This window comes from Crinia signifera, chromosome 19, assembly GCF_055691185.1.
Source record: "Crinia signifera chromosome 19, ASM5569118v1, whole genome shotgun sequence".
Lineage (NCBI taxonomy): Eukaryota > Metazoa > Chordata > Amphibia > Anura > Myobatrachidae > Crinia > Crinia signifera.
Window position 1 is genome coordinate 97065020 of NC_139226.1, and position 24270 is coordinate 97089289.

General features: G+C 44.1%; 1 protein-coding gene across 7 annotated transcripts in view; it reads left to right on the plus strand.

The window, feature by feature from the left end:
* Window positions 1-24270, plus strand: part of ACOT7 (acyl-CoA thioesterase 7) — a 163235-nt gene that overhangs the window by 32594 nt on the left and 106371 nt on the right. For all 7 annotated transcript variants that reach the window (XM_083162987.1, XM_083162984.1, XM_083162982.1 and 4 more), the window contains one exon: window positions 1164-1320. In XM_083162987.1, coding sequence (XP_083019113.1) covers window positions 1164-1320 — 157 coding nt within the window. The remainder of the gene's footprint in view (window positions 1-1163; window positions 1321-24270) is intronic.

A 24270-nucleotide genomic window follows, 5' to 3' on the forward strand; every position in this document is an offset into this window, starting at 1 on the left:
CCCTTTACAGGTATCGGCACAGGTCTCCAGACCCTCAATGACTTAGGCGTGGGCCACGCATTGAGTTTTAGCAGGATGCAGCAGAACAGGACCTTTTTGGCAGGATATAGCTTTTTGGGGTTGACACATGCCCAGTGGTGGAACTCATAGGTGGTAAACCCAGGTGCAAAAATATAACGTGGCCCTGCTACTCCACCCCAACTTAAGTTCACAATATTGCAATACGGCAGAGGGTGATGGGGAAAAAGTTTTGACAAGAAGAGGGTGACAGGGGTGGCAGTGGGCCCCTTAGTCCTTCGGGACCCGGTGCATAGCACCTGCTTCGCCAGCGGTATTTCCGCCTCTGCATATGCTGCACATTGCATTTTAGCCGGATGCAGTGGACCTGCTGTGTCCGGTAAGTGCCGCCATAATAAGATAGCAGTATTTGTGGTACAGCCACACTCTGTGAATACTGTACATACATTCCAATGAATGTGTTCTAGTTGAGTATGTGTAGACTGCCCAATAGAAACACATTTGCCAACTCCTTCCTGCCAAACACAGCCTGTTGAACAGGTGCTGCTAAAACGCAATGTGGGGCCCAAGCCTTATTCTTTGAAATAGGAAGACCTTGGTGAAATCCTGCACCCGGCTCAGTCCAAAAATGTCCAACCTCTTCAATATGAAAAACGTTAAACTGTTGTGTAATATGCATTTATTCCTCTAGATGGTGCTGCAGCTCAAGTATAAAATGTACAAGATACTCAATGGCGTCTGCATACTGTGTACAGAGACTGCTTTTTCAGCAAGACAAACTCATCACATGCAAATCCATTCCCTGTTGTAGGGTATTAGATCCCATAAGATAATATTACTACTGGACCTATTAAAAAATAGGCTTAAATTGCATTTCTAACATGCTCACCCATTACATCTAAATTAACATGGCATAAACCATAATGAATTAACATAATAATGGTGTCCACAATGTAGAATGATTTGTATGTGTAGTTGTTCTATGTTCCTTTATCACGACTGTTGTTTGTGTATACCGCTTATTATGTTGGTGTGCTGGCTGGGATGACGCGCACAGTATTTGGGGTATAAGGAATTGGAGCGCTAGGCAGCTGAATGTCTGCTTGGTGTTATTTCCGCCTGACATCACCCGTATCTTGTTCCAGGAGAGATGCGTAGCAGCGCTGGCTCGCGTGGAGCGCACAGACTTCCTGTCACCCATGTGTATTGGAGAAGTAGGTCACGTCAGTGCAGAGATTACGTATACTTCAAAGCACTCTGTGGAAGTACAAGTAGATGTCCAGGCAGAAAACATATTAACAGGTGAGCATGACGTTGGTGGGGAATACAGTAAGTGGGAGTCTGGTCTAGGTGTTCTGTAAATTACACAAGTATTATAAATTACCCACATGTTGTGTTATCATATAAATGCATAAGAGGGTGCATCTATCTATCTATCTATCTATCTATCTATCTATCTATCTATCTATCTATCTCCTTATAGGCCCTTCATACATTAGGCCGACTTGTCCTACAATTTGGCACTTTTTTATGTGATAAATCGCATGTAACTCCAGGTAGCTGCAGGCGGAGGGACACCGACAGCCGGGCTGCAGAAGAATAAAAAAAAAAAAAGCATACAACGGAATGGGAAGCCACTAATTGGCTGAGAGAACTCTCTCAGCCAATCAGCTGCTGCCTGTTCATTTGTATGGTGTTCTTAAAAAAAATTTTGATTCAGCATCCACCCACACCGGATGCGATACATCATGGGTGCTAAAAAGCCCCCGCAGTGTGCCGCTGACTGCTGCACATAAGATTTACTATTTTTATTTTTCACTCTATTTCTCTGCCTGATGCCTGGAATTGGGTGAAATTTGGCCCAAATCGCATTGTGTATGGGGGCTATAAGGAGCCCTTGCAGTTTACCTTTTTCAGATCTTCTTGCAGAGGCACAGGTGGATGAATTCCTGAATAACACACTGTAGTGATCCATAGGTGACTTGGAAAACACATGTTAGGCATCCTTGAGGACTTATTTGGCCACCGCTGCTGTATAGGGTAGGTTTAGCAAAACCGAGAGAGATTAAGTACCAACTAATTAGTTTCTGCCATTTTAAGGCTGTTTGGAACATGAGAACTGATTGGTACTTTATCTCTCAGAACTTGAGCTCTCTCCAAGCTTTGATGCATCTTTGATCAATAATGAGTCTCAAAAATGATGTAATCACATTTGAACACCATGGCAGTTGGTCTGCGATCTTACCCTTTCTACATGTGTCCTATCTATCTAATTAAATAAAGTGCTGATGAAAGAATAGTAAATACTTCTTTCTTTTTTTTTTTATAATCTATATCATAAAGTCAAGTGCTGATAAAAGAATAGAGAGTAGGAAAAAAACAGGTACTTGTGTATTATAACGGCGCCCGATTTTTACTACGTACGCAAACGTAGTGAAATCGCATTGCATGCTATTGTTGTATGGCATGTGATGCGATGAGATGCTGTTATAATGGCATTTATTTATGCACCCCCCCCAGTATCCACGTCATCCCGAAGCGTGGCGAGCCCTGTGAGGGGCGGTGGAACAAGTCCGCCCGACCTTTTCATACCCCCACTATCCACGTCGGCGTGGAGATGACTTTATATAGTGTGGCGAGCCCGAAGAGTGGCGAGCGCAGCGAGCCCCGCAAGGGGACGCATAATTATTTTACATGTATTACGCGTCCCCTGGCAGGGCTCGCTGCGCTCGCCATGCTTCGGGCTTGATGGCTTGCTGCGCTCGCCACACTAGAGAAAATCAACTCCACGCCGACGTGGAAAGTGGGGGTATGAAAAGGACTGCCTGACGTGTTCCGCCGCCCCTCGTGGGGCTCGCTGCCCGACATGCTTCGGGATGACGTGGACAGTGGGGGGGGGGGGGGGGGGGCGGTCCCTAAATAAATGACATGTAATTTAATTGTATAGCATATTATATGCCATTATTATATGTCCAATCGGAACCGATATCTGATCACATCGCATGCCATTATTGTATCTTACCATATTTTTGTAATGTATTCACTGACAGAAAGCAGTGAATAGATTGCATAGGAAAATCGCACACCATACAATAATGGCATGCGATGCGATGAGATTTCACTACCCTGAATAGCCCACTACGCAAATGCCGTGATACACAAGTACCAATTACCATGTTCGCGTCAAGGACAGCTTCTTGTATAGTTGATCAGGTATCCCGTACTGTAGACTATGGGGGTTATTCTGATTCACTCGGAAAGGCACAATCACTCTCTAATGGACAAAACCATGTGCACTGCAGGGGGGCAGATGTAACATGTGCAGAGAGAGTTAGATTTGGGTGATTTATTTTGTTTCTGTGCAGGGAAAATACGGACTGCTTTATTTTTACACTGCAATATAGATATCCGTTTGAAGTGCACCCCCCACCCAAATCTAACTCTCTGCACATGTTACATCTGCCCCACCTGCATTGCATATGGTTTCTGTCCATTAGAGAATGGGTATACCTTTCCCAGTGAATCAGAATAACCCCCTATAAAAAGACCATTTACAAGGCAGCTGTCCGAAAGTGTTTTAGGATCATACAACTGAGGTAACATGTAATATACTTTTAAAATGTGAACCATGTACAATGTTTTCACAATTCATATGCAAACATCCCACTAGTGAAAGGGGGAGGGGGGCACATGAAGCTGTGAGTCACCTCGCCACCTCCCCATTCCCAACCTTCTCTCCACTGGGGACTTGAGCCTGAATTCTGGGATTTATCAGAGAGCGATGACAATGACAGAAATGTGGCTATATGATATGGACACATTCTAGAAAATGGTAGAATCTGAATGGTTGATATGGCAACATGCCAACTTTTTATTTTTTAAATGTTTTAGGATATCATCCACTATATATGATCGAGGCTGTGGGGTTCTACTTCGCATAAGATAAGGTGTTGCCGAAAGTTAGTGTGCGCACAATTCCTATCCTGTTGTAGCTGCTGTTTAATAAACATAGATTTTTTTTTCTTTTCTCCCTTGGTATATTAAATCTTTATATAAACTGGTGGCCCATTTACCAACGTGTTTTGGCTATTTAAAACTCCTTTCGTATGCTGATAAATGGTGCTCCAGTCAGTTCCTAATTGCCATTTTTCAAACATGTGATAGCTGAAGTGGATTGTCTGTAGCAACAGTTTGAAAAATGGCAGTTTGGTGCTAATTGGAGCACCATTTATCATACAAAAGGAGTTTTAGGTAGCTATTATTGTTCTAACTCCCAGATTGCAGTACATTCGTGTAAAGCTGTCGCCTAACTTTTTCTTTAGTGTCACAGGCATATAAGGCGTTCAGCAATGATAGGCTAAAATGCAGCCAGGCCTGTGTTGGATAGTGAGAGATGGCCGGGGTAGTAGCCAGGCTGTGTCTGTGCAGACAATGTGTCCTGTGCAGACGTCTCCAAGCAGAGAGTTTGGCTGCTCCGTAAAGGACACGGAGTACTGAAATATCTCTTTAACGTTCTTGTTTATTACAGCAGTGTAAGTGTTCCCAGCCAAAGCACCTCATTGTTTTACCACAGCGGGAAATGCATCTGAAGCCGCACTTCCAATTGCAGACAGAATGGCAGAACTCGCAGGCACACGCCTTGCTCTTAGACTAACAATTGTTATCTCCTCAGATCAAGTGTCGCTGTGCCCACTGTTGTATGATCAGATGTGCTTTGTCCCCGTGTAGCTTTACTGCTTCAATTACTGTCATCGTACAGCAGTGGCGTCAAACTCATGCCCCTCCAGCTGTTGTGGAACTACACGTCCCAGCATGCCCTGCCACAGTTTTATCATTCCAATATATAAAATGTGGCAGGACATGCTGAGACGTGTAGTTACACAACAGCTGGAGGGCCATGAATTTCACACAAGATTGGCGAAGTCTCTGTCTATTTGTGACTGTTGGTATAATAAGTGCACTGAAGAATCTCTCTCGTTCCCCACAACAAGCAGAACTCACTCCGTTACTGAATTTGGGGCTCATCTGAAATTCCCCATCTGAGCCATTTTTAAAATCACTGTTTTTTTTTTTTGTTTTGTTTTTTTTCTCCCCTCAGGGGTAGGTGACAAAAATTACAGGAACTGATTGGTTAGTACTGTATCTCTCTCCAAGCTTTGATACAGCTCCCCCTAGGTATTCTACACAAGAGCTAAAACATTTGCATGACCATGCACTCTAATGCTGGCCATACACTTATGGGACTTCTTGGAGGGAGAAGTCTCATAAGGTTTCCCTCGAACCATCTGGGACCTTCCTTTTGCATGAAATATATTGTATGTGTTCCCATTCACCGCTGCCAGAGACTATCCGATCCAGCGCTAGTGTACAGCCAGCATTACAACGGTGTGTTTTGCGCAGTACACCAACATTGCCATAAGCTTTCCACCATAACTTTGTCTCTGTGTCCTATACATGAGTCACTGCTTCCATATGACCTATGTATCATTTGTATAACTCATTCTGGGAGAAGTAGGGGTGTTGTTGGTGTTGTAGTGTTTCTTTAAATTGTGGGAAAATGTATTCCAATTGTTGCCTGTATTTTAGTATTAGATACAGTAGAATTTAAATTTTCAAATAGAGTCTAGACCAGTGGTAGCCAACTACGGTCCTTGAGAGCTACCAACCGTTCACATTTTCCAGACAACTTAGCTGCTGCATAGGTGCACTCATTACTAGCTGAAACTTTTTCAAAGATCCACAGGAGGAGCTAGTTATTTCACTTGTGTTTCTGTGAGGAGATCTGGAAAACATTAACTGTTGGTAGCTCTCGAGGACTGGAGTTGGCTACCCCAGATCTAGACCATCTAATAGTTGTTCCTCCTGTTCTTTATGGACCCCTTAGACCAGGCCTGGCAAATCTGTGGCTATCTAGTTGTTGCTAAACTACAAGTCCCAGCATGCTTTGCCACAGTTTTGCTATTAGAGAATGCTAAAACTGTGGCAATGCATGCTGGGATGTGTACTTTTACAACAGGATGACCTAGCCCGGTCCTAGACTAAGGACTTTTTTTTTGTAGATAATTTTAATAATGGTTTCATTGGGATATACTCCATCGCGAGGAATAAGAGATTGGCCTTAATAAATTATGTATTCATATTTTACATTGGATATGACTGGGAATGAAGTTTGGTACTTCATACAGTTGGGAAGGGGGATTTTGGTAAATAATATCTATTTATGGATTTTCCTTTATGAACAATGTAGGGACAATTTTGTGGGTGATTTTTGGTGTACACGCTATAAATAATCATTAAATCCTATATAATAAAGCACTAACATTGCTCCTCTTGCTCCTCGCCTCTATGGGATGAATTCAGGTGTGGCAGCAGCCACTAGATGGCGCCTGACAGAGCAATTCAAGTGTTCCTCCGTTCGGGCCGGCACATCTGTCTGCGCTGAGTTTAATATTATGTTGTACATTCTCTATTCCCCTCTGTGTATCATCGGTCTACTCCACATGTTAGGTTGCACTGCAAACTCTACCTAATTAATGATATTAATGTAAGCCATTAAATACAGTTTGAGAAATGTTTCCAACTTCACCTTTTTTTGGGTAATGAAAACCTTTCCCTCATTATTCATCAGAAAATTCTCTTGCTATGTAATTTTAACAGTGGTAGCATTCCGCCCCTGAACCTTCATTGTATTATCGGCAGTTTGATGGTTAAATTCGCAACGACTGAAGTTTTGGTTTCCTGTTTCTTCACATTACCCAAATCCCTCATCTGACCTCCTCTGGAGGGGATAGATTTTTCCTCAGGTGGAACACTTTTTTGTGCGGCAGTCTCCTAACACAAGCGGCGGACCAGGGAATTTCAGATCTCTGGTTTGTGAAGTTTCTTGAAAGCCGACGCGCGGTTTTTCTATAAAGCTCTGGTGCATGAAGTTTTATTACTTTCTCTTTTTTTATTTTTACTTTCAGATCTTTGTGTGGGCGGAATATACTAAAAATATACATCCATGGGAGATGTCGGGCTGTCATTTTATACCTGGAGGAAGGAGAAAATTGCATTTTTTTTTTTAAATACGGGAAAAAAACAGCAACTTCACAGCGGCTTTTTCACTGTATATGTGGAAAGCCGGAAGAAAGCTGAGAAGTCCAATTAATAGGTTGTTCTGAAGGTAGTTCTGTGCTTCCGTAACTGTTACAGCTATGGAACCATGGATAAGGAGAACAGGTTTTTATTATCCAGGATAGATGGAAAGAAACCAATACTCACATTGAGTACCAGCCAATTGTCTCCTAACTGCCACAGTAGTCTGAATAATAACAGTTAGCAGCTGTGGATCCTCATGGGAACCAGAAGATAGGTTGACAGTCAATTGATTGACACCATATGGTTGATATAGATGAAAAGTCGACGTGACAATGGCTGACACACAAAAACTGTTTCTCATTTTTATTTAGACTTTTTGCATACTTTACTATGGATATGATTGGGGATGGTAAAGTATTGTTTGATGCATGGGGAGCAAAGCAGTGCTTTAATTGGGGCTCACAAGCACATGGACATCAATAAAATGTGAAAATCTTGTGTCGCTCTTTTTTCATGTATCAACTTTTACCCAGTGTCAACCTTTTGGGGGTAACTTAATTACAAAAAAAAAAATTTCTTTAATAGATTTCATTATTTCTCTTACCAAAAATATTTTTTTTAACATGGGGATCATATAAACAAATATTACCAGGGGTAACCATTTTCACAACTGAAGCGATCCCCGTCACTGCTGGTATAGTTAATATCAGCGCTGACCGATTTTAGTGATCTCGCCAAGCCCCCCCTGCTCTGTACATGCAGTCACTTATAATATTGTCAAATTGAACTGCACGTGCAGATGACAGGTGGGGGCCGTTAACAACCCATGCTCATTATTAATCATATTGGTCGTAGACACTGGACAATATTGTTAACGACATCGCCGAGTGTGTACCCAGCTTAAGACGTTCCCTTAACTGTGCATATAGAAGTCTTATGGACAAGGCTTGCATGTGTGTGCATCCGAGGGTGACTGTGCCGGTGTCTGTCCTTGGTCACTGCTTTTTAGACACTATGGGTAGTATTCAATGCCGTGGCGAGTGGCCGGCGAGGGTGTTAAACAAGGAGGATCGCAGAAAACCAGCGATCCTCGCTGTTTAACCCCCTTGCCAGCCGCTCGCCCTATTCACGTTCCGGGGGAATCCTCGCCGGCGAGGATTCCCCCAAACAGCGAGACCCGCGGCTAATGCAGCAAACCCACTGTACTTAGCCACGAGTCTCGCTGCTTCTGCAGCCGCATACGCCGATTCCCCCTCGCTCAAAAAACGGAGCGAGGGGGAATTGGCATATGAGGGGGGTGAGTTGAATACTGACAGGGCAAGTGGTGACAGCGAGCAGGAAGCCCTGCTCACTGTTGCCGCTCGCCCACGGCATTGAATAGACCCCCATGGTGGGTATTAAATCCATCGGAAAGTCCCGACAGTCAGAATCCCAGACCAATTCGACTGTTGGTATTCTATGGTACCGACAGTCGCGTGTCGTATAGTCCTGAAAACAGGCGCAATTTGTTGGAAAACAGCCTGACCTCTGCGCACACTGTACGTCTGTGGTGACCTTGACACCAGCTGATATTATTCCTGGACAAGTCGTTTTCCTGAGCTCAGCATAGTTTGAGATGAGGACAGACAAGTCTTGATTACCATTGCCACCATGAATAATTTATAGTAAGCATCAGGCCCTACTGGATCAAGTACAGTCACTGGGAAGGGGTTTCTCTGTTTCCCTTTGCTACATAGCTGGACTGAAATTTTTCTTTAATTAACCACCTGGGGTTATTTATTAACACTGCATGCATGTAATATATTATTGCAAGCTATGGGATATTTCAAACCTTGTATAACTTATATTAGATAGAAGTTAATTGCAGTTTAATTGACAGGAATTCACCGTTTCAGGTCGGTTACCGGTCTTCTGGGAGTGTCTGAAAAATGAGAGGGTGTCAAGGCTTTTTCGGGTAGGGTGTGTGACGTCCCCTCTGGCCTCAATCTCCCTGTCCCTGTTAACGACTGTCGTTACCATGCATGCATATCCTTTAATATATCATCTAATGTGTACTACCATATGTCAGAGGGGGCAACTGTGCCCTAGGTGCCCATTTTGCCATGTAAAGTTATATTTTTGACTGATTTACAATGCAGTGCTAAAAGAAAAAAAAAAACCTTAAAGTTGTACTTGGGTAGTATAGAAATCAGTCGGTATTGTGGCAAGTCAGGGGTTACATAAGCTTTGTTTTCATTTAAATTATGCTAAATCTGTCTTCCTCACTGATCCAGCTGTGGTGCTATGTGAAGTTGTGCAGTTTCCCTGGTAACCCACCTCTGGGTTGACTGATTTGAAATGTGTGACTCAGACTTCTAATGTGTAATCAATACCCCGTCTTCTGACTTGTACTTCTACTTGCTGAAAACTCTGAACTTTTATACAGTACTTGGACTGATGGTATAAAACTGTTCTGGAACATTAAATAGGGTCCCTTCCGTCCGTGCTCGCTGAAAGCCTAAATTTGGGTACACACTATAACCATATGTTGTTTAATCTTTGGATCCGCGATCAGTTACACAATGGCCTGGCCAACCTGTGGCACTCCAGCTGTTGCAAAACCACAAGTCCCAGCATGCACTGCCACAGTTTTGCTGTTATGGAATGCTAGAACTGTGGCAAAGCATGCTGGGATGTGTAGTTTCACAACATCTGGAGTGCCACAGGTTGGCCAGGCCTGCATTAAGCGATTAACCGCATATTGTCCATGATGCCCGAAGAATAGTTACCGGGTCCCAGTTGCACTGCGGCTCCCAGGTCCAAGGGACTTTCCTGTAAGTACAATCCTTCTACCCCTAATACTTCCTTAATGTGTAATCCTAACCCCCACTCCCTGATTTTGCAGGCGGGATTCAATGTCCTGCCTGCCAAGCACCGAGAAGGGGGCATGTCCGCGAGAAGCAGCCAGAAATCGACGAGCTGGAGCCAGGAGCTTGACCATTCCCAGCCGTTCTCTGCAGAATGTGCCTGACTGCTTGTGAAGTCGGGCACGTTCTGCCGAGATCCCTGTTCAATGCTGTCAGGGAAGACAGCATTGAATAGGGCCTCGCCGCCATTTCCCCTGTTGGGAATCGCAGCGGGAGATTAAATACCCCCCTTAGTTCGTTCTGGAAACCGAGGTAGGAAAACACTGCTCTAGAACCTAACAATGGTGATCTTCAGAATGTTGAAGTCCACCTGATCACTGCATCCCCCTGCGGAGCGGTAAAGGAGCCTGCACAGGTCCCTGCTATACAGAACTGCAGATGGGACCTCGCTGAGGAGAGTAAATCGAGGCGGTTCCACGAGAGACAAAGTCCTCATTCAGGTCGTCCTTTGCTTTAACCGCTTTATAACTTTAGAACCAGACAACGTTTTTGTTTGAGATTTATTCACTGCATGGAATAACTTTGTTATGTATTAGTCTGTGCACGTAGATTGTAGACTGATTTTGTTTTTCTTTAATATACAGGAATACATTCTTTTTTTTTTTTTTTGTCTTCTCATAGGATGAAACGGGCTAAAAACTGGGAATAAATAGATGTTGTTGGTACTAGGTCAGACACCGTTATGATTCACAAGTGTAGAGGCACGCACGTGCTTAGCATGGTAGTTCATCTTGTTATGACATTGATCACCAAATTAAATGGGTCCTAGGCACAGTGTTGGAGCTGGAGACAGTCTCTGATGTCCTGGTTCCAGCTCTAGATCCGCTGTCGTGTTTACGCACCGATGGCTTCATGCCTGTCTGAGTTGTCTTTTAAAAGCATTCAGCAGCTGGGAAGTAGATAACATACAAAGGATGTGCATTACTTTTCTGAATAATGTATGTGAAATCAGGGGACTGTTTATACACATCGTACTAAATAGGAAATAAAGTCCACCATGCTGACTTCAGTGTGCCTGCAACGTGTTCCCAAGTTAGAAGGAAAGTTCTAATCTAATATAGCAGGCCAGCAAAGCGGCCAATCGGCTTCTATCTGTCACTGCGTATACAGTGCTAGATAAATTATAGAAGCCGGATGGTTGATTTTCGCCAACCTCTCCGCTTTATCTCTCTACAAGGCTTGATACAATTCCATTGATTTCAATATCACAACTCAGACTGGGTTATTGCCAGGATGGTGACTTATGGACCTGGGGTCGAAGTGTGGTGTGAAAGCACCCGGCAATTCGACCTGTGTTATACAGAGGGCAACCCAGGTTTCCCTCTGTATAATGGGCGACCTAGGTATATGGGGGTATTCAATGTGGGATTCTGACTGTCAAAACACCCCAACAGGTGTGTGTGGGGGGGGGGGGGGTGTCAGCAAAAACAGGCATGGATATTTTGTTTTAAAAACCGCAGCGAATTTGACAATTTATAGACATTTCTATCAAAACTGATCTAACTGGTTTCAAACTCTGATCTTTATTGTCAAAATCTGCCTTCAATGCTGTCGCAAACGGCCCAGGTCCGACCCCGCTTTGCGATGTGGAAGGGGTGGTATTTGCAGATTTGGATTGTTTGATGGACTGTTTGATTTAGCTTGAAGGCTAGTGATGTCACAGTAGCTCAAACAACTGCAGTCCCAAACTGATGTATTGGTGGAGCTTTAGTTGCCTGTAACATTGGTGGTTATTCTAGTTCATTCTTTCTCACAAAATCCTTCTTAGATGGACAAAACCATGTGCACTGCGGGTGGGGCAGATGTAACTTGTGCAGAGAGAATTAGATTTGGGTGGGGTTTTTCTTCAAAGTGAGATCTATATTGCAGTGTAAAATCATGCAGTCAGTATTTTCCCTGCACAGAAACAAAAAAAACTCACCCAAATCTAATTCTCTCTGCACATGTTACATCTGCCCCCCTGCAGTGCACATGGTTTTGTCCATCTAAGAAGGATTTTGTCAGAAAGAATGAACTAGAATAAACCCCATAGTGAGGGGGTATTGGATATCAGGTTTACACCAGGGCTGTCAACAGAAATGATGGGTCCTGGGACTGACCAAAGAGACCGTGCCTCCCACCACGGAGAATCCAGCCTAGGAATAGATCACATCCTTCAGAGACTCTGGACCAAATCAAGCCCTAAGCATCTTATAAATATGAATCCATCTCATGAATGTGGATTAAGCTTTCCAAGTGGCCATTTCTGCTGCATGGAGTGAGCAGGGGATGATTTTGATCCAGCGCTGAGCCTTCTAACAAGCCATATTTCAGAGATATACTTTAAATAAACATGCCACGTTAGATACGTCAATATAGTAAGTGATCACCCTGGGGCCTGGCACTTTCAGCCATCGATGACCATTGGCCAGATCTAGGAATTCCGGTAATATAAAGAATAAAAAGAGCAAACCTTTCTAATCCATTCATTTCAGTTCTGCTTCGTCTATTTCTGCGGACTGTGGTGTGGATGTATTTTACTGAAAACATTTGTTTTGGTTTTTGTGTTTATTGTATTTCTGCTTTGCCTTTGTCATAATACATTGCTTTTTTGGCACCAAGAGAAACAACCAAAACTCTCTTGCAGTGCCTGTCTGTTCCATGCTACATAGCCAATTGAATTATTGTTACATGTGTGCGTGTTTTGTGTATACTCTGTATTTCTCAAGTCAGAAGTGGTAAAGTGGATATGTATATAAGCAACAATAGATGTGCCCTATATCTAGCCTCAATACTCCATGCAGCGCAAGATGCCACCAAGTCTGATGCCACTCTGCTAACATTGGGTGTCTAGTTTTGGCTGTAACCGCCGCAATACGCAATACGCTGCACCAGGAGACTTGTATGTTTGTGTGGGACTGAGGGCCAGATTCTCTAAGCTTCAAAAGTGATAAAATGGAGAGTGATAAACAGCCAGCCAATCAGCTCCTGTCTGACATTTTTCAAACAGTCTGTGACATGGAAGGTAGGAGCTGATTGGCTGGCTGTTTATCACTTTCCATTTTATCACTTTTGAAGCTTAGAGAATCTGTCCCTTTGTCTGTACACAAAGCACAATGGATTGGATATAAGCCGAGGACGCTGCATCTTGGCACTTTCTATGACGATTCAAAGATGGCTAACTTTAGCAGTCTTGCGGGTCTGGCATGCCAAGAGTTGCTTTTTGGTTCGCCTGCTGTGATGATGTATGCGAATACATAGGTATTTCTTTATGAAGCCTATGTAATCAAACAGAACCCATAACGGACAATGACAAATCCACATATTTCACATGAAGGGCGGTATTCAATTGTTTGTTACCAGAATTTCCGCTCGCCATCCCCAAAGGGTGAGCTGAAATGTGCAAATCCATGGCTAAACTTGACCATGATGACCGTGATATGCTCAAAAAAATAGAACGATCGAATATCACCCCACAATCTCCCATCACTTTAGACAGGAGATTGATCATGATAGAACAATTGAATACCACCCTCTTTGGAACCTACAACCTCATAATAGGTAATTGTGTTGACTAAACATTAATTTGATGTCTTACTGGCACATTGCTGTCTAATTACCATCTACAGTGTCTTTCAGAATAATTTCTGTACATAGACTGTAAGCTTGCAGCAGGGCCCTCCTTCCTCCCATGTCTGTCTGCTTTTATTTATCCGTTTGTTCTACCATTGTCTACAATAGTAAAGCGCCACAGAATTTGCTGCACTAAAAAAGAAACGGTAAATAAATAAACCTATAGGAAGTAGCCATTGCTAGCATTATTAGTGTTTTACTCTGACCTTTTGCTGACCAGATGTTGTACTCTTGCTGATTTTATTGGGTGCTGATTAGGCAGGTCTTACCCTGTTAGGTTTACATAAGTCCTATACAATACCAGGTACACTGCTTTCGGTTTTGGTTTATTTTAAGAGGCCCATACACCAGCAGGGCGCCAACCTGACGTTCCCCCATCTAGGTGCGCAGATCATCACTGATTGGTGATCTATTGGGGATTTTGAGCATTTTAAAAAGATTCCTGATTCCACCATCCACGCTGGGATCGGGATCTTTACCTGTTTACTATCCATGATCCCCTGGCGCGACCACCGAGATCAGCAGATTGCCATAATACACCGCTAGTGTATGGGCACCGTGTGTGTGTATTTGTTTTGTATGTGTGTGTTTTTTGTTTGATAATTGTAAAATGCATTTCCAGTTCTATACGGACACGTTTTACAGTAAAAAAGAAACGCAAGGAGGACACTATGGGAAATAAATTTTTACTGTTTTTTGTGAGGTCTAGACTCGATAAATTTAAATTTCTTATTGACACTATCCGGGCGATAAGAAATGTACATTTATGCCAATATTTAAAAAGTGCACAGATAGGAGTCTATCCCTGCAATGTGTCAGATAATGTGATTGTATTGGGGCCTACACATGGGGAGGCGCTAGCAGTGTGCTGATCGCTCAGCATACAGCGATGCACCAGCGCTAGAGAGAACACAGGCGATGACTAGTATTTTACTTCGTGCAGTATAAATTTAATCAAGCTATAGCAACACAGGACCACACATCGCCGTCGCGAGGGGCCCTAAACACACAGTGATATGTGCTTAAGTTCTAAGCAATCTAGTCAGATCGCTTAGAAAATGGACCAAATTCGCCCTGTGTTTAAGCCCCATATAAGAGATCACAGTACTTATTTCCTAGCACGGCGCCCGTCTCATTGATTGCATGCCTTACTTAAGGCATACAATCAATACGATTGAAATGATTTTTTAATTGTATGGATCTCATCTTATGCATCTCATGGATCTTATAGATCCATAAGATGCTATAAGAAAAAATTTGTGAGCCCCCAATAACCATTGTTAACGCCACCAGCACTATCAACGCCAACCCAAATCGTGGCGAGAGCAGCGGTACGCATCCTCCGGCCTTTTCATACCCCCACTATCCACGTCGGCATGGAGTTGTTTTTATATAGTGTGGCGAGCACAGCGAGCCACCGAGCCCGAAGCGTGGCGAGGGGACGAGGACTACTTCACATGTATTCTGCGTCCCCTCGCGGGGCTCGCCACGCTTCGGGCTCGGTGGCTCGCTGCGCTCGCCACACTATATATAATCCACTCCACGCCGACGTGGATAGTGGGGGTATGAAAAGGTCAGAGGACGTGTACCACCACCCCTCGCGAGCTCGCCACGCTTCGGGTTGTCATAAATAGTGGGGTGGCGTTAACAATGGGGGGGCCATTTCACCCATAAGGGGGGTTAGCAATTAAAATTGGGGTTTTGGGGGCTTTTTACATTGGAATAAATGTAAAATTGGGTCTCGGGGACCATTTCACATTGATTCCAATGTAAAAAATCTCGTCGATTGCATCATCTTATGCCGCACAAACACATAAGATGCATGCAATGCTTGAGATATCAGCCCGACACATACAATCTAGATCGTGGGCGCCGTGCTAGGAAATAAGTACCGAGATCACTTTATACTGCAGACCTGTACTATGCATGCACAGTCATTAGACAGAGCATGTCCCAGTGGTCGTTATTGGGGCAGGATTTATTATTATTTATTTATTACACCGTCCGTGCTGATCCAGGCAATCCCTCTCCTGGTGAATTGTGTTATGTAGCCCATAGGTTAAATGGTAAACACCATTGCTATTTTGATGGGAAACCGGGATATCTGCTGCTGGTATAATACGTTCAGGGGATATTTACGTTTTAAGGGAAGTACAGATTACCAATTTATAGTGAGAAACAAAAAGATAACATGAAAATAAAACTGAAAATCTGATACTGATGCACACGTTAGACATAAACTGTGGCCCCGGTGGGCCCTTGGCATTCTTCTATCCATATCATCTTATGAACTGTTGTCTTTGGCTGTTTTTCTTCTCTCGGGAATTGCAGCCAAGGACAGATGGCGAATTCGCAGCAGTTGTTTCAGTCAGTTTGTGGATATTACAGCTAATGAGACTGAGGGGGAGAGGGATCAAACTGTGGAGGTAGAAAAGTCAGGGAAAACCAATGATCCTGCGGGGATGTTCCTAAAGGTTTGATTTCACAATGTAAATGTATGTATGTAGAATGTATAATTAGCATTTAGCAAGCTATAGTCTGCCCCAAACAGGGCTGCCATCAGAAATTGTGGAGCCTAGGACTCCCCCCTCCGGTGTGTTTAAAAATTACAATAAATACTTACCATTAAAGGATGGCAGTACTGGCTCCTCGGGCTCGTCCTTCTTCTGGCGCACAGCGTGACATAATTACTTCACTTCGAACGGGGGTAGGGGGGGGCTTCCTGTAGGGGTCCTGGCATACCTACTGCCCACTAAACTGCCTGTGAAAGTATGCAGGCAGCAGGAGCACTGTCACAGGCTTCGGGTCCAGGGGACTTTATCTGTGCCGCAGGCTGCAGATGACTCGCGGGCCACCTCTGTAATGAAGGGGGATGGTGGCCAGACCGGGCCGGCGGCTGCAGTGAAAGGGAGTGCTGGTAGCTGTGGGGATAGAGTGGCCCGTCCCTACCCTCCTGTTAGAGAGGCCGGGACAGTTGTCCCCATAGCACCCCCCTGATGGGGGCCCTGGCCCCAAACAAAGTGCAGTGTATGTAATACGGTACATCCAACATTCGCAGGCCCAATGATCAGGGTCCGTCACTTACCAGATTCTCTGTCTGGGATGAGGACTGTAGCTGTATGAAGCCTGGCATAGTAATAAAGCGGTAATAAAAAAACAAAAAACAGGTGATTAATGCACTAGCCAATCAACTCCTAACTGTTATTTTTCACACACAGCTGATTGGCTGGTGCCTTATGACCAACTCTTTATCAATGTACCAGACTTAATACATCTGCTAAATCCAAGCGCCGCTCAGACCTACAGATGCACACAGCAGACCTGGTAGGAAAATGTGCTGCCGCTGTGCACGTTCTGAGGCTCCAGTCCACACTTCATACTGCAAGTAGCGTCCAGACTGAGGAAGGGGGGATTTCTCGGCAGCATTTACCTATGAAAGGTGTGAGAAATAAAGTACCAGCCAATCAGATTCTGATATTTTACAAAGCTGTATGAAAACATCAGGAGCTTGTTTATTGGTACTTTGTAGTTTGAGCAAGTAAAAAAAATCGACATAGCTTAGGTTGACAGTGTTGGAAGGTTGACACAAGCATTAGGTGGACAATGGGAAGGTCAACAGTCAAAAGTTCGGCATGGGTATTTCATGGTTTTTTGAGCTGACATATGCCAACAGGCAGTATTTTATGCCCTACCATCCACTACGACAGTGGTTTCCAACCCTGGTCCTCAAGTACCCCCAACAGTGCATGTTTTGCAGGTCTCCACACAGAATCACAAGTGTTATAATTAGCTCCACCTGTGGATCTTTTCAAATGTGCCTGAATAATGAGTGCACCTGCCGGGTGACCTGGAAAATGTGCACTGTTGGGGGTACTTGAGGACCAGGGTTGGGAACCACTGCACTACGACGTGAAGCACCGTACCATGTCAACACTGACGACATGCTCTACAAAACTCAAAACTCTTGTTGACATTTTAACTGTCTACATTCCCATTGTCTACCAAATGCCTGTGTCGACATTCTGACCCTGTCGATTCTAGCCATGTCAACCTATTTCAGGTGTTGACTCTAAGCCCTGTCAACCTTCAGTGGTGGACCTAATGCATGTCCACCTTCATTGAGTCGACTTTATGACCCATACCCTTTACTATACTGTGTACACTTTGCTCGCCATGCTTCTGGGCCAGAGTGCAGCAAATGTATAATCTGTGAGCCAGATAAATGATGGTGCGATGTCACATTTGCGCTTTAGTCATGGCGTTGCAGTTTGGCACCTCCTGGTCACTCAGGGGTAGATGTATGAAGCAGTGATAAGGGAGGAGAAGTAATAAAGTGGCTGGTACTTTATCACCGGCCAATCAGCTCCTGACTGTTAAGCTACAGGCTGGGTTTAAAAAGGAACAGTTAGTAGCTGATTGGCCGATAATAAAGTACTAAGTAGTTTATCACTTCTCCCTTATCTCTGCTTCATGCCTCTACCGCCAAAGCCAATTATACCCCACATAACATGGCCGCGATGAGATAATCATGCAATGTGTCTGTTTTGCCCTCCCTGAGTTTACACACCGAAACTGGCTGCAATCATTTGGATTAAGGTTATTTTTATGTGATGTTATTCCAGGGCCCGATCAGAACTCTGCTCATTAAAATGTATTCAATATGCATAAATTATAATCCTCCGTGGAAACATTGTGACTGGTGTTTAATTATTTAATAACGGTCACAGTAGTCTCTGCTCCCCACTGGGTGCTGTTCATTACTCTGATATGAATTGCTTGTTGCGATCGGGCAGAGTACTGCGCTGTAGAGGAGCCTGGGTCAGAAGTCCCCACCATAAAATACAGATCAAATATTTGGCCATAGGTCAGCAGCCTGTCTCCCCTTGTGCTCGCGTATGAGGAATACAATATCATAGATCTGATTCCTGAAATCCGCTCCTTTGCTCACTTAGGCCGAAAGACAAAGACACGGCTCACGGTTGCTATAGCAACTAGCCTGTCAGTATAGTTTATTAAGGTCCAATGGTAATTCTTATTCCCAAAAACATGTTGTCAGAATCACTTTTATTCAAAGAGCGCTAGCAATATTTTCCATATTATTTGCCTGTACTTTTCACATAATGTATAATTACGTTTAAATGTAACCGCTTTGGCAGTGATAGAATAGTAAAACAGAAATATCCATAATTGTGCAGCCTTTAATACATTGGTAAATCCCCATGAAATGTGAGAATCGTACTCTTTCCGTTATTACGGTGCCGTTCTCATTACTGGGCCATTTTTTAACACTGTATTGGCCATTATTGTATAAGCTTTAAAAAGCTAGGGTGATAAATGTCCAGCCAATCGGTTCCCAACAGTCACAGCATATAACATGACTGTAAGGAGCTGATTGGCTGGACGGGTCTGCCAGCTCTCAAGGTGCCCATACACTCTGCGCTTTTCATTGCGGCTAGTTCCTATCTTAGAAATGTAGTTTGAGCCACTTGCTGACATAACCGGATGTCTGCTGCCCACCCAATTCCCTGCAATTCTACACACACACATGTAAGGGTGGTCTTATTCAACCATCGAAAGATGGGGGAGGTTCCCACTGGCATGTATCGCATGCGTTTTGAACTTGATGCGATCTATTACAAAGCGCACTGAGCACACTGTGTGTGGGCACCTTTTAGTCTATTTGTGTCAATGGTTGTGGTCACACTTCTCTCGTATCCCAATTCTCCATACTGTATGTAAGCCAATAATGAATGCAGAAATAATCAGTGACTTATGTCATATCCCCACACCGCAGCACATGGGTATGAATAATTAAACAGTGCCCTTTGCACTTGCCTCTTGGAACTCCTTTACAGGATCTACAATGGGATCATCCAAAAAGTAGACTAGTCTGCTTAACATTAAAGATTTTCCTGGCGCTCCATCAATCATGTCCCAGCTCGGTTGAAAACAGAGGCTGTGGGAGGTGGTGTGTGAGGATCAATCATGAGGCAGTGTTAGAGATTGTGCTTTCTGGTTGGTCATCGCATTTCTCTCCTCTGTTAGTTGGTAAATTATTCTTCTAGATTTATATTACAGGAAACTGATGTCTTGGAGAGGAGGAGCCGGTTAGTAACTTGTAACTATTGTTAGTGCGGCTTTAAAAAAAAAAAAAAAAATTGAATTCTTATACATAATTGGATATTTGTAATAAAATTAGCATTGAATGATAATATGGTATTCAGTGATGGTTTCTCCTCTGTGCAGAGCGCGTGATCAGGATAGAGATGTTTGCAGTTTGATGGGCATAAAGTTTTTAGTAAGGGGAGTGGAGATTGTCAGTACTGGAAATGCCTAAAACTAGAAGCCGATCTATCACAGAATAACCCCTCATGACTCAGTGCGGTTATTCTTGTAAATTGGAGACTTTAATGCAGATCACTGTCACAGAGAGGTCAGGAGAAGATGTCTCACCAAAGAATCTGATCACTATGGTAACATCCAATGGTGGAGGTATTAAAGAACCTTTTCCTTTTTTTTTTTTTTTGCACAAAAATATCTCCTTTTGTCGGATGTAATGGAAGAAAACTAACTAAATCCTCAGACTGTTATGCTTAGTGTCTGATGGATATATACGTGTGTGTGTGTGTGTGTGTGTGTGTGTGTACAATGTGGTCACAAACCATAGGGCACCCCAAAACTAGAAATGGTGATAGAATATAAAATAAATATAAAATGTAACTTTTAAAAGAACAGATCATGTGATCTTATTTGTGTCCAGGCCTTGGGTCAGATTCCTTCTCCCTTTGAATTCTCTCATTATTTCTATTAATACTTTCTATTCGAGATAGAAGTTTTAAGGCTTCATTTAATGCATTAATGCTGTCAGCGGCTCTTCGTCACATTAGAACATGTGAAATGAGCTTTGCCTCCTGCACATATCTCCTTTCCTACGCTCTTCTTGTTGCTTTGCACCCATTCCCGATTCAGGCAACACTCTGAGAAGTGAGCGCTCTCAGAGTGCCGTGAAGTTCTATTTGAGCGCCCATTAAGCGCTTACTACACTGTGCTGTGTGGAGGAACTTTGGCCCTTATTCAGATCTGATCGCAGTACAAATTTGTTTGGAAAATCTGCAAAACCATGTGCACTGCAGGTGGGGCAGATGTACCCTGTGCAGAGAGTGTTTTAGATTTGTGTGAGTTACTTTGTTTCTGTGCAGGGTAAATACTGTCTGCATTATTTTTACACTGCAGTTTAGATTTCAGTTTCAACACACCCCACCAAAATGTATTTAGTGTTCACTCTAGGAGTGACACCGGGCAGGGCGCTGGGGGGCGGACCGGGCACACCGACGTCACAGCTGGGGGCGTGCCCGGGCCGCGACGGCATGAAAGGGGCGTGCCCGGGCCACCAACGTCATGAAGGGGGCGTGCCCGGGCCGCCGCCGTTATGAGAGGCGTGCTTGGGCCGCCATTGTCATCAAAGGGGGCGGGCCCGGCCGCCACAGTCATCAAAGGGGGCGGGCCCGGCCCCTACGAATACACTGCGCTGCCGGGGAAGCGCCAGGCATCGCCGTCAACGGCGACGCTGGGATTCCCCGTGAGGCTGTTTTAGCGGGGCACTGCGAGACGGGCAGGGCGCATTTTGCCCTTTAAAAATCGGGCAGGGCGCAGCGCCCCGCTAAAACAGCCTAGCGGGAACACTAGTATTTCTCTGCACATTTTGCTCATTTTCCAAACAAATTTGTACTGCAATCAGATCTGAATTAGGGCCTTTGTTAGGTTTATCTGTTTTTGCAAAGAGCTGTTACATTGTTTCAACATGCAACTAGCAACAATTTTGGCAGTGTTTATGTTGTTGGAGGAGGGACACCAGAACAAAATGCTCTATACCAGTGATGGCTAATGCCCCTTTCCCACTGCAGCTCTTAAACGGTAAATTTACGTTTTTTCCCCACTATTTACCGTTTAAGGCTGCAGTGGGAAAGCGCCAGAGTTGATTTACCGGTTAACCGGTATTTCAACCCGTTTAAAAAATAGAGTCCTACACGTTTAAATACCGTTTTTTAGGCAGTGGGAATGCCTCTTAAACGGTATTTAAAATCCCACACTACTTCCCCCTCCCCTGGTACCTGCCCTGTGCCCACCCTCCCCTTATACTTACCTGCGTGGGGGATCCGGGCAGCGGGGTTCACGCACTGCTGAGGAGGCAGCGGGGTCCGGCATGGGCACAGTACTTCGGGTCCCTCTGTATGCTGGGCAGTGGGAACGCTGCGGGGTCCATCCCGCATGGGCACTGTGCTGTGGGTGCTGGTGGTGCAGCGGGGTCCATAGGGCATCGGGGCAGTCCCTGCAGCTGATGGGAACTAATAATTCCCACTATGCGCATGTCTAATGAGCACCGTGCATATCAATGAGCCGCTCATTACATATGCATGTAATGAGCGGCTCAATGATATGCACAGCGCTCAGTAGACATGCGCATAGTGGGAACTATTCTCATCAGCTGCAGGGACTGCCCTGATGCCCTATGGACCCCGAATGGACCCTGCTGCACAACTAGCACAGTGCCCATGCGGGATGGACCCCGCAGCGTTCCCACTGCCCAGCATACAGAGAGACCCGAAGTACTGTGCCCATGCCTGACATCGCTGCCTCCTCAGCAGTGCGTGATCCCCGCTGCCGGGATCCCCCACGCAGGTAAGTATCAGGGGAGGGTGGGCACAGGGCAGGTACCAGGGAAGGGGGGGGTATATTACTGGTTAATTACCGTTTTGTAGCTTTTACAAGGGGTTCAATGTGAAAGGTACAAAAACGGTAATTAACCAGTAATATACCGTTTACTACATGCAGTGGGAAAGGGGTTAAACCTGCTTTGACCCGTTTAAAGAACCGTTTAAAAAACCGGGTCAAAGCAGGTTTGGCAGTGGGAAAGCAGCATAACCTTGACACGCCAGCTGTTGTTGAACAACACATCCCAGCATGCCCTGCTACAGTTTTACTATTTGGCCATGCTAAAACTGATGCAGGGCATGCTGGGATGTGTAGTTCAACAACAGCTGTAGTGTCAAGGTTAGCCATCACTGCCCTATAATTTGGCTGACGTAGGTTGCACTTTGCCTCCACCCAACCTGTGCCCCTGGGACTGGACCTCTGCTATTTCCACTTGGAATCTGACAGGTCTGACAAAAGATCACCCACCACCCTCATACCAAGGGGCATTTATTGAATTCCAATTTCCCAATTAGTGTAATGAATGCTTCTGCACCTCTTGAAATTTGCTAGTACTCTATGCTAAGAAAGTGGTCACATTGGGCCAGTAGTAAGCTTCAAAAATCGAAAAAGGGAAGTTATAAATGAACAGCCCCTAACTGTCATGTTTCAAACAATCTATCATGGCAGGTTGAAGCTTATTGCCTGGTAGTTTATCACTCTCCAGTTTATCACTTTTTGAAGCTTAGTACATCTGGTGCATTGTGACCCACTTCTAGCTAGTCCAAGAGCTGAAATACTTTTACCATGGGGTGTACTTTGGTCACTGTCGCCTCATTTAACCATTTCTAGTCAATGCAAAAGCGAGTGGTGCCATCCTTCTAGGGCACTTCCCCAAAGGACAATTTCACCCATGGCTGACCATATCATGGAATGTACCTCAGTTGAAAACCCAATAAATGCATTGCCTAAGTGCCTCAGGTAGTACTGTACATTTTACCAGAGCTGCCAGTTAACCCTTTGAGTGCCAAGTGAATTTGACAAAACTGGTGTGAAAATTGCCAAGGAAACCATTTTTATTCTTCATAATGACCTGTAATATTTACCTTTTTTTGTTTTTACTCAACATTTTTTATTTGAATTTATGTAACAAATATGTGCGATGCTGGAATTTTTAAGCGGATAATTTGCTCATAGATGTTGTCCATCAAAGGGTTAAAGTCTGACAGTGCGCTGCCAGATGATCCTGGTAAAAATATACATTTATTTTTTTCTCTTCAATAAGTTTTGTATGTAAGCTCCTCAGCCTGGCAGACAATAGCTGTTGTTTTCTACACATGCGTTGTAACCCATACCATGGCAAGAAAACTATAATGTGATTTAATTCATAGATTAATAGATGAGTAAATAAGCTCTTTTTTACTGTACTGTCAAAGGACACTTGTGTTTCATCTAAATTTATAATTGAATTTTAATTAAAATTTTAGCAAGCAGTGCAGAGCTAATGAGTCTGCCATCAATTGCCCAGGGTACAGCAGCCAGGTACTTGAATTGAACTGGCTGTATAATGACACCCTAGAGGCTAAAATGCTGGATGTTTTCTAGAACTGTGTGAGAAGCTATGTTTTACACTGGTATTTTATAGTGTACTGTGTGTGTGTGTGTTTGAATTGTGCTGACACAAATTTTTATTGTGATAAGGTAAGCCAGTGGTTCCCAAACTGTGTGCCGTGGCTCCCTGGTGTTCCTCGGGACACTTGCAGGGGTGCCACGGGTTGGTGGTCCAGGACCAATTCAAATTATTTATGATCAATTATTTATGGATAAAACCAGTGCTGGTGGATGCCAATCATAAAATGTGTACAATCAGAAGCAAATCCTGCCCTTTACCGCATAACTGAACCTAAGAAGCACATACAAACACAATCTACTTAATTTTATATATATTTTTGGGGGCCTAGGG